Source organism: Suricata suricatta, chromosome 11 (genome assembly GCF_006229205.1).
Source record: "Suricata suricatta isolate VVHF042 chromosome 11, meerkat_22Aug2017_6uvM2_HiC, whole genome shotgun sequence".
NCBI lineage: Eukaryota > Metazoa > Chordata > Mammalia > Carnivora > Herpestidae > Suricata > Suricata suricatta.
In genome coordinates this window covers 51,371,146-51,382,896 of record NC_043710.1, presented here as the reverse complement: position 1 = coordinate 51,382,896, position 11,751 = coordinate 51,371,146, and the positions used below count along the sequence as shown (strand labels likewise).

Genomic DNA, 11,751 nt, shown 5'->3' with positions numbered 1-11,751 from the left:
AAAAAAAAAACCCAGCTCAATCAATAGTTAACTTTTTTTAACAGTCTGATGCAAAAATGTATTTCCATGCCTTCTCATTCCTTCTTCTAACAAGTTACAGTAATCAGTATCAAATATTTAAGCATCAAGCAAAATAAGTCAGGTGGAGTCACTCATAGGTCTAACAGGAGAAACCTAACAGAACCACGGGGAGGGGAAGGGAGGAAAAAAAGTTAGGGAGAGGGTGGGAGACAAATCATCATAGACTCTTGAATATTGAAAAAGAACTGAGGGTGAAAGGGGATGGGGAAATGGGAAGGGGGGTGATGGTCATGGAGGAGGGCACTTGTGGGGAAGAGCACTTGGTGTTGTTATAAGGAAACCACCTTGACAATAAACTATATTAAAAAAAGAAATATTAAACATAACTATACAAATTAAATTAAAAAATTTAAGCATCTCAAATGGAAACAAACAAAAAACAAAACAGAGAAAATTGAGTGTGTTATTGTTTCAAGTAGTTATCAGTAGTCAGATTGAATGAAAAAAGAAGAGCAACACACACACACATGAAAATAATGGGAGGGGGTCTTTTGTGGCACTTCACTATTTGTATACATTAAGAAAACGAATGGCACTAAGTGGGGACCTCTTCCCAAAGAGTGAGGCTTAAATACAAATATTTACAAATATTGCTTTAGTGCATCTGATTTAGTAGATCTAATGCTACTGCAACAAATTCTAATTCCAATATGATTATTATCACCATGTAGGTGATATGATTTTACTCTTTGGAAATTTTAGAGTGTTCCCCTTGACTTTGATGATAATTTAATAATAATTATTTCTATAATGAAGTTTTTAAAAAATTTGTTCATCATACCATGTGACCCATAAATCTGAGGTTTTATGTTTCTTTAATTTTTGAAGTTGTTAGTCATTTTTCAAATCTTTTACCTTTTCATTTATTATTTCTCTCCTTCTAAAATTCATCATCTATGCCTATGGCAATTCTACATTAATCTTCCAATATATCTAATTTTTTGCATTTTCTTACATGTATTCATTAGTGATAATTTATAACTGCTTTAAGACCTATTATGTAACAGGTTTTTTAAGTTTATTCATTTATTTTGAAAGAAAGAGGGAGAGAGTGTGTGTGTGTGTGTGCAGAGCAGGGAGGGACAAAGGAGAAAGGTAGAGAAAGAATCCCAAAAGACTCCATGCCACCATCACAGAGCCCTACACAGGGCTCGAATCCACAAACTGTGAAGCAGTGACCTGAGCCAAAACCGAGAATCATTTGCTCAACCAACTGAACCACCCAGGTGCTCCTATGTAACAGTCTGTGTGTGTGTGTGTGTGTGTGTGTGTGTGTGTGTGTGTGTGTGTGTGCCAGCCATAAGTGATAGTCAGTAATCTTATGTGCAGAGTTTTACTTGTATTGATTAGATAAACTCTACTGAAGTGTCTTTTTTCGCCAGATATTCTATATAGGAATTAATTCTATGAAAGTCATGTTTGTTTCCTACTGTTCATATAATAAATTATCACAAATTTAGTGGCTTAAAACAACACAAAGTTATTGCCATACAATAGGTTAGAAATTCAAAATATATGTCACTGGACTAAAGTAAGATGTCAGAAGGGGCACCAGAGTGGCTCAGTTGGTTAAGCATCTGCCTAAGGCTCAGGTCAAGATCTCACAGTTTCTGAGTTTGTGAATTTGTGTTTGAGTTTGAGTTTGAGTTTGATCAGGCTGTCTGCTCTCAGCACAGAGCCTGCCTAAGGTGCTCTGTACTCCCTCTCCTCTGCTCCTCCTCCACTTGTACTCTCTCCTTCTGCCTCTCCTAAAATAAATAAACAAACTTAAAAAAATAATGTCAGCAGGGTAGCATTCTTTTGTGGAAGCTTTAGAGGTGAATCTTTTTTCTTGATTTTCCAGCTTCTAGAAGCTTCCCACATTCCTTAACTGTTTGCCTCCTTTGGTGTTGAAGGCTGGCAATGACTAGCATTAGTTCATTCAGGTTGCTAACATAATATCATATATTGGCTGGATTTAAAATTCTGGAGATTTAGGAAGTCCCAGATCAAGGTGCAGGCAGATTCAGTCTATGGTGAGATGTTTCTTGGTTCACAGATGGTTGTCTTCTTGTTGTGTCCTCACGTTTGGGGTGTTATATGGAAACCAATTTGACAATAAACTATTATACATTTAAAAATAAATAAATAAAACAACAAAATATGTAAAAATAAATAAATAAATAAAAGGACATTAATTGCATTCCATAATTAAGCTCCCTCTTCAAGACCTAATCACTCCTCAAAGTTCTTGCCTTCAAATACCATCACATTGGGGATTAGATTTCAACATATGAATTTGGAGGGAGATACAAATATTGTTTATAGCAGGAGTCAAGTGTTTCTCACATCGTATCCTTAGACACTAACTCTTCTGCTACCTTTTACTTTCACTTTTAAGGACCACTGTGACTATCTTGAACCTCTCTAGATAATCTAGAATAATGTTTCTGATTTAAGGTCTGATTATTAGCCTTAAATTTATCTGCAGTCTAAATTCATCTTTATTTTGTAAGGTAACCTATCCACAGTTTTGGGGGACTAGGATATGAATACCTATGGGGGGCCACTTTTATGCTTACCAAGAGGTTGTTTTTATTTCTTAAAAGCATTATAAATTTTTTTAAATTTAAGAACTGGGTCAGTCAGTTGAGCATCTGACTTTAGCATGAATTTGAGCCCCATATTGGACTCTGTGCCTACAGCTCAGAGCCTGGAGCCTGCTTCAGATTCTGTGTCTTCCTCTCTCTCTCTATCACTCCCCCACTAACAATCTGTCTCTCAAAAAAGAATAAATGTTAAAAAAAATTTAAGTTATTGATTGACAGTCTCTACAGGGTTCTATTACAAAATTGTATGTTAATTTTTCCTTTTGCATGTAACTAAAAATGTAATCACAATGGTGAATGTCAATGAAAAGAATTGATAGAGTAACTGATTACATTTGAGAAGAACTGAGTGAGAAATAAGTTGGTGCAGTAAAACAGAGGGAACAACTGAAAAAAAATGGCAAACAAAATTATGAGGTTAAATTGTCTGACCAATGCCATTTATCTAATCAAGTTTAAAGAGCTACCAGTAGAACAGCAGTGTTCTGACTTGAAAGCCTTATTCTTGAACAGAAATTATACTGTTCCCCAGAGTGATGATCTGGGATGGTGAGAGAATGATCTGTATCAAACACCGTGTGCTCTAACATACAGCAAGTTACCAAAAGGTTAATGGAGACTCACAAAGTAACCAAGAAACCTTACTTTTTCCTGCCTTCCTTTCCTTAGAAGTCATGTCTTTCCATTCATGACTCAGGACCAGATTAGAAACTAGACTCCTCAGAGATCTTGTGTTTTTTACAAAAGTAGCCCTAGGGGATTTTATTTTAGGTTTATTTATTGTGGAGAAAGAGAAACAGAGTGTGAGTGGTAGAGGAGCAGAGAGAGAGAGAGATACACAGAATCTGAAGCAGGCTTCAGGCTCTGAGCTGTCAGCACAGGGCCTGATGTAGGGATTGAACCCACAAACCGAGAGATCATGATCTTAGCTGAAGTCAGATGCTTAACTGACTGACCCACCCAGGCACCCTGGGGATTTTCTGTTGAAGGCTCCTCTCAGGCAATGAGCAGTACCCTCATAAAGACTGAACAGGTTGAGATAAAACAGAGACAGAATTCCATCCTGGTGCTTAGTCTGGTGAGTCTTCCCCATCTCCCAACTCACAGAGCATCCTTATGTCACAGTGATGGCTAAAGGGAAAGAGAGGGATAGGAAACGAAGAGACAGGAGATAAGTTTCAGAAAAAGAAGAATAAGCCTTGAAGCTTAGAGAATGAGTAGGATCATCATCTGAAAAGGCCATATAATTTTGGTGAAAGCATTTGGATTTCAGCCTGAATCCACTCTATGTGCATTTTAGACAAATAAATCTGCCTGATATCCATGGAATGATGGACAACTAGTATCTTTGGGACATGGTTCAAAGGGTTTTTAAGAATAATCTACTCTAAAATTAAAGGTTTAATTTTTAAAGGTTGATTTATACTTATTATTTACATGTACTAGATGAAGGAACTGGGATATGGCAATGTTACAGTCCTTGTGCAATGCTCACACAGCTAATAAGTAATACGTTATTTACTCTCCTTCAACTGTAGAGTGAAAAAGTCATGAAGCTGGTGTCAACATAATTAGTCTGACTACAGAGCTCATGCTCTTCAGCACTAGGAAACACTGTGCTGTAATCGACCCAAGAAATGATGATTGGAACTATCCCAATGAGGACAGACAACTGTACTGATTTTCATGATATTTTTAGAAGTAGAATCGATAATATTTTTTTTAAGGTGGAGAAGGGAAGAAGATAATGCTCATATTTCTAAATTGGCCAAATGGTTAAATGGCAATGACATTTACTGAGATTAGACAAGAGTGAAAGCAAGACTTAGTTAAAGCTGGAGTCTGATAGAGATAGGTTTGGGGATTCAGTTTTAGAAATATTTTATTTGTAATATTTTGGCAAAAGAAGAGTGAAAGTAATTTCCAAGAAAAATTTGGTTTTGAGAATCTGAATTTGATAAAATTCTAAGGGTTGGCAAATTTTACTTTGGATTTTTTCATTATAAACATTATTAAAGCAATGGATGAGATTGTTCATAGAGATTAAAGTGAATGAGAGATAGCAGTAACTATGGCTGATGGTTAAGGATCACCAATAGTTAATGAATGACTAGCAGAAAAAAAATGTCCTTAAGGGCAAATGAGAAGATCCAACCAGAGAGATAGAAAAAAATCAGAAATGTTTAGTATTATAGCATTTAACTTTCTGTAGCTTATGATAATGCAGTTACAGTATTTTACATTTTACAGTTACAGATGTCAGAATGTGAGGCAATATTGGCATTTATAGGGAAGTAATTGACCTTGATATTGAGAAGTGACATGTACATATGAATCGGAATAATAATTTTGAGAAATTCTACTCTGTATTATCTTTAAGAATAGATTGGATGATTATATTAAAATGATGTAGTTTCATTATTCGTAGGATAGTTCCATTTATTTGTAGACATGGGTTATCTTGCATATCTTTGTTTACAAACACTGCATCAGATTATATACAATATTTTTATTATGCATGATTGCACAGACCTCAATTTTAAAATGTCTCAGAAGTTTCTGACACATAACACATTCTACAGTATTTATTTAACAGATGAGTGTTGCATACAATTACATGAAACTATTAACAAGAAGATTAGTGAACAAATTAGTCTGACCCAAGAATACTTTATAACCATTAATTATTTGTTATTAACATTAATCTTTATTTATTAATATCAATACTTTATTAATGATTAATCACTTAAATATTAACTTACTTGATAGAGAGACTCTGAACATTTGGCAAGTAGTTTACATTTTAAATTAGATACAGAGATGTAAGCATGAATGACACTTGCAATAATGCTGTAATACAAAGGTGTATTACATCCTGTAGGAACACAGAAGGGATCTAATAAGTCACCAGTGCCTTGTGTATGGATCCTAATTATGCCTTGAAGGATGCTTTTCAAAAATTTTTGATGGAGCTTTCCATTATTGTTTATGCGCTTTTGTCCATGAGAAGCTTAGACATAACACTGATATTTTTATCAATTCAAATTCAAGGGAGTCAAGAAGATACCAGAGTATCCCTGATGGTAACATCAGATGCATAAAATATCTCTAGGAAGGAGTAAAATTTCAAGATGCCTGAAGCACACAACTGTAGGCATTCTTGAGTGGGAGGATAAGAATCAAGGTTACCAATGACCTTTCCTTTAACACATCCATCTCACTGCAACTTTGCCCCACTTAAACTTTTGTTATTACTAAAGACCTCGTCAACAAGTATAGGACTGTCCTCACTATTCCTTCCCATCTTTATATATTCATGTTGCCCTTGGGGTTTTATAAAAAAATTTTAATAGTCCTGTAAGAAAAACTGGTCAATATCCACAGGAGCATAAAGATTTAATTGTGAGAATCAGATCCTATTCTTTTCTCTGTATTTCCTATTTCTGCTCTAGGTTTTTGTGTCCTTTGTCTATATTTGTCTTCCACTTGGTTTATTCACACCATTTTCTGGCTACTTATCTCATATTATCTAATACTGCATCATTGTGGAATATAATTGTATGACCAAGGAGACATAACTTCCTTTATTTTATTTACAATCACAAAATATAGTACTATTCTTTCTCTCTTAGAAAAAAACAGAAGTAGCTTATTTTTACCTTTTGCAATCAGATCTACAACTAGTGTGCCAAGTAAATTTCTCATTAACTAAGAAACTGTCCTAAGTATGTATACTGGAAAAAAGAAAAACTGCATTGAGTTTTCTTGCTGATTTACACCTAAGAGCTTCACAGAAAAACTTGCCTCTGACTGGATCCTACTTTTCCTCCTGTTGTCCATTGTCATACCTTTTAAGAATATTCACAATTTTACTGGAATGACATAACTTAATGGAAATAACCTCTATTCCTGTTGAAACTGCCACAGTTTCCTGGCTTTGCTTGTTACGTTTACCATCTATATTCAATTGCTCATTCCATACTTTGTTTATCACACTCTTTCTGGTTTATTCTTCTCTTTATATCAATGTCTTCATCATGCCCTGATTTTCTTGCTGAAGATGAGGTCACAATTAGTATTGCTGCCATGAAATGTTCAAATGATCAGAAGAGAGATTTTTTATTACAAACTAATTACACACATGAGCAAATAAATATTTTGGAAATACACACCATTCAAATGCTATAAACAAGCTACATGAAGACATGTAATAAGTTTAGGGAACTTCAAAAATGACTGAATGATCAAGCACTTAATTATCCAATATTCCTAATTTTTTTCTCTCACTAATTTTTTTAACTTACATTTTGACATGTGTCTTCAACTCCTAAAGTCATGATTGCCTTAACTAAAAATAAAAAAAATACTAACAGTTTATTCAGATGAACGTTGTGAGTTTTAAGAAAGGATATATAATTTGTATGTTTTCATGTGTACGTGCGTGGAGTATTTATTGTGTATACGTGTGTGGTTGTAATACATACATCATAGGTAAATCACATATTTTCCTTTATTTCCCTTTGTTATTTTCCTCCCTAATCTAATTTACCAGACTTTCCATTGAAAACATTTTAAACTTCTGGCAAGCCACTTAAACTCTTTGAGCATTAGATGAGTTATATGTAAAGTAAGTCAAATTAATGTTCTTCTTGAAGGGCATTGTTATTTAAATATTAGAGGTGATTTTTGCACAGAGTCTGAGATAAAGCCTTGTAAATAATAGCACATTAATAATTGGTATCTAATGTTACTGTTTTCACTATTATTCTCCATCATATTTTACAATAATTATTACTAATTTAACCATTTGAGGTAATTTTTAATATTTTGGCATAAATTTTGAAGTACCCATGTGTTTACCGTATAGTTACTAATCCTCCTGTGTGTTAATCCTGGAGTGCCGTCAATCAACTGGAATTCAGTTCCATCACTATATTTACAGGTTACAAAACCCTAAGTTGGTCAAAATTGAAGGGGGCGTTCTGTTGGCAATGAATGTGATAATAGAAAAATTAGCTAATTAAGTGTTCTTATATTATCTTTAGGTCCCTAGTGATACAGAGAACCATCTGGGTCAGCATACATTTCTGAAAACGTATGCATTACCAAAAAGAATGTTCCTTCCCAATGACACCCAATTCCACCTTGTCTCCTTCTTGTTGCTGGGGATCCCAGGAATGGAAACACTGCATGTCTGGATTGGCTTTCCCTTTTGTGCTGTGTACATTATTGCACTCATAGGGAACTTCACTATTCTGCTGGTGATCCAGGTTGAGAGCAGCCTACACCAGCCCATGTTTTACTTCCTGGCCATGTTGGCTACTATTGATCTGGGTCTGTCCACAGCCACCATTCCCAAGATGCTTGGAATCTTCTGGTTCAACCTCAGAGAGATCATCTTTGAAGCCTGCCTCGTGCAGATGTTTTTCATTCACAGCTTCACACTTATGGAGTCAGCAGTCCTCTTGGCAATGGCTTATGACCGCCATGTGGCCATCTGTGACCCACTTCGATATAGCACCATCCTCACCAACAAGGTTGTTTCTGTGATTGGTGTTGGTGTGTTGGTGAGGGCATTTATTTTTGTGATTCCATTTGTATATCTTATTTTGCGACTGCCCTTCTGTGGGAATCATGGCATTCCCCATACCTACTGTGAACACATGGGTCTGGCTCGCCTGTCTTGTGCCAGCATCAAGATCAATAGTATTTATGGCTTATGTGCAATTTGTAATCTAGTATTTGACATCATAGCCATTGTCCTTTCTTATGTTCAGATACTCCGTGCTGTTTTCTGTCTTCCTTCCCGCGAAGCCCGACTCAAGTCCCTCAGCACATGTGGTTCTCATGTTTGTGTAATTCTTGCCTTCTATACACCAGCCCTCTTTTCCTTTATGACACATCGCTTTGGCCATAACGTCCCCCGCTATATCCACATACTCCTGGCCAATCTTTATGTCATAGTGCCACCAATGCTCAATCCCGTCATATATGGCATCAGAACCAAACAGATTTATGACCGTGTGAAGAAAATAATATTAAAGAAACACACAAAGGAAAAAGAATGACACATAGTGCATGTGTGGTTCAATATGAAATTTTATGAAATTTGAACCAGAGAAATTCCTTCTCATAAAAATTATGTTAAAATATGTATCTACATTGGCTCTGTTCTTTTAAGTATTTAAATGCATTTAATTTCCACCTGCTTTTCAGACCACTTCTCAATATCCATTGCTGCAAACTCTTTGTCCCTTAAAATTTTATTTAGTGGGGCATGTCATTTTCTCTATGCATTTAAATATCTGATTGATATTCATATATCAAGTTTTCAATGCATCCTTTGCCACTAGATTAGTTGATGTTCATTGGAGCTTCTTTCTTCTCCAAACACAAGGATTTTCTGAATGTATATTTTCATATGTGGAGGCTGCTGGGGATATAATAGTAACTATTCCACCTTCCCTGACGTTATGGAATTTACAGAGTTCAAAATTATTAGCAAACTCACTTACAAACTTCCTTCCTTTTTCTTTCAGCCTTTTAAGATCTTGATATTTAATGTTGTCTCCACTTAGAAGTATCAAAGTATTTATATTTAAACCAGTCCGACAGCTTTCATATTTCAAATACATAAGTAATTTCATGCACATTTAACACAATTATTGTTATTTTTCTAGTAATTAAATCTGAGATTTACTCTCTTTTACATCAACCTGAGATACAGATATTTAACAACAAAGATTTTCTTTCTAGAATTTTTTAATCATTACTGTAAGTCTCATTTGCTTTGATTTGATTCTATGTGTAATTTTATAGTTCTTTTTTCCATTGTCCTGCACCTGCTCATGCAACTTATCAAATTTTAATGTAAGCCAGTAGTCTTACTGCTTTCTATTCATAAATAGTCTTTAATATTAGTCTCTTTTTCTACTTTCTGAGGTATATATTATTGCTGGTTAATTTACATCTTATACATTTTGAAAGTTACAAAATTAGGGTTATTGTTTTGGAAAGTCAATATTCATATAAATGTTTCCAAATATTTACTACGTCTATTGTTATTTATTCCTTCTTTCTTCTTCAGAATTTCATCTGTAACTTACTCATGTCTGAAGAATAAACAAATATTTCCTTAATGCAATCTTCCCAGTGAGGCGTTTTCTTTTCTTTGCCTGAAATAACTTTGTTTCACTTTGTTTTAAGATTATTTAGAGGATATAGAATTATAACTTACTTGGGGATCTCCCAGCCTCATGTAAATGTAAATGATTACACAACCATGTTAATTCATATGTCCATAACCTCACATACTGACTTATTTGTGTGTGTGTGTGTGTGTGCATGTGTGTGTGTGGTGAGAACACTTAAGATTTACTCTAACAAATTTTAAAAATAGAATACTATGTTATTAACTGTAATCATCATGCTGTACATTAGATCCCACCACCTAGAAATCTTCTAATAGAAGTATCTGTCGACAGATACTTAGGTTGTTTCCTTATCTGGGCTACCATGTGTGGCTGTTCAGTGCAACTGATCTTGTAGCGACCTTCATACACCCCTGCACTGACAAGTGACATTTTGCTTCTCTAGATATTAATGTCGGTTCAGGACCTGTGTCTTATAATCACCAAGATTCTCTCTATTTCTCTTCCCAGTGAGTAGTCTTGATAATATATAATCACATGTGACTTTCTGGAAGACCAGATTACATTCAACTGCTCAACAGGGTCCTTCTTCAAGGGGAGAGTTCCCCATTTCAGTGGGCTCCAGGTTTCAGAGCTGTCTCAAAATTGAAATCAGGAAATCATTCCTGACCTGCAGAAAATAGCCCAAACAGAACTTTTTCTGGTTTCCTCAGTTCCCCTCAGGAATGCATTTCTCACAGTCGTGATGACCAGAGTGTTTTCTAGGGGTAGACTTAGGGGCTGACTGAGCAGGTATGCATGATATATACACTCTAACATACTGTGTTCCCTGAAATCTTTGGAAACTTTGTCTTATGGATTTTTCAGACATATTCTGGCATTTCAGTTCATTTTACTGAGGACCATATTTGAGAACACGTTTTAGTTGAACATCTTACTCTTGGAACCACTCCCAGATACACTGGGTCCAGAATCTCTATTTAATATCCTTACAGTGCAGTTCAACTGCATGCTATGTCACATTTCTTCTACTCTTATCCAGTATTCAGAGTTTAGTATCACACATGTTCCCCAGGTTTCTATGTGTATAAAGTGGCAAAATCTTGCAATTCTTTTAGTTAGTATATTTTACTATAAAAATATTTAATATTTTTAGTATATTTTAGCCTGCTGGCATTTGAATCCAGTTATAGCTGTAGAATTGTACTTTCCCACACAGTATACACTAGTCTTATATGATTATCGAACATTGGACATATGGCAAATTCAACTGAGGGGATGAATTTTAATATTTATTTTAATATAAATATAAAATATTTTTCAATTCAACATAATGTATTGTCTTGCATTTTATTTTATCCCTTGAATATTTAGTGTACAAAAAAAGATGTGCTTCAAGTGTTAAATACTGGATGAAGAGACTTAATTCGATCATTTAAATGATATCAAATATTTAATTGATAGGTATATTGATTTTATGTTTAAATAATTTTTGGATAATATTAAGTTAGATTAAATATTCTTTTGAACTAATTTTACATTTTTTTTAGCTTTCATAACATGGTTAATAGAAAAACTACATAGGTGACCCACATTTTATTCTTATTAGACACCATTGTTTTCTGAAACCATAAGAAGTGGTGGGAGTTTTTCATTGCTTAGATCAGCAATCCATTTCAGGACAGCTACCTCAGGGAGGATATTATGTTTACTTTGGACAGAAAAAGACTATCTACCAGAGACAAGAGAACAAGACTTGTTTTTAATGATAAAAGGGGGTTTAGCAGAACTCAGGATTTGCTCTTTTGTAATCTACCCACATAATGCCATTCTAATTTTTATAATGTTTTTAAATTTTCATTTATTTTTGAGATGGAGAGAGACAGAGCTTTAGTGGGAAAGGGGCAGAGAGAGAGAGAGAGAGAGAGAGA

General features: G+C 34.7%; 2 protein-coding genes across 2 annotated transcripts in view; one reads left to right on the top strand and one right to left on the bottom strand.

The window, feature by feature from the left end:
* The window catches only part of LOC115271975 (olfactory receptor 52E2-like), a 64,542-nt gene that overhangs the window by 42,298 nt on the left and 10,493 nt on the right, over positions 1–11,751 (bottom strand). The gene's annotated exons all lie outside the window — the stretch shown is intronic.
* LOC115271976 (olfactory receptor 52E2-like) lies at positions 7,778–8,737 on the top strand. The gene has a single exon (XM_029914964.1). The coding sequence runs from the start codon at positions 7,784–7,786 to the stop codon at positions 8,735–8,737; it is 954 nt and encodes a 317-aa protein (XP_029770824.1). The 5' UTR covers positions 7,778–7,783.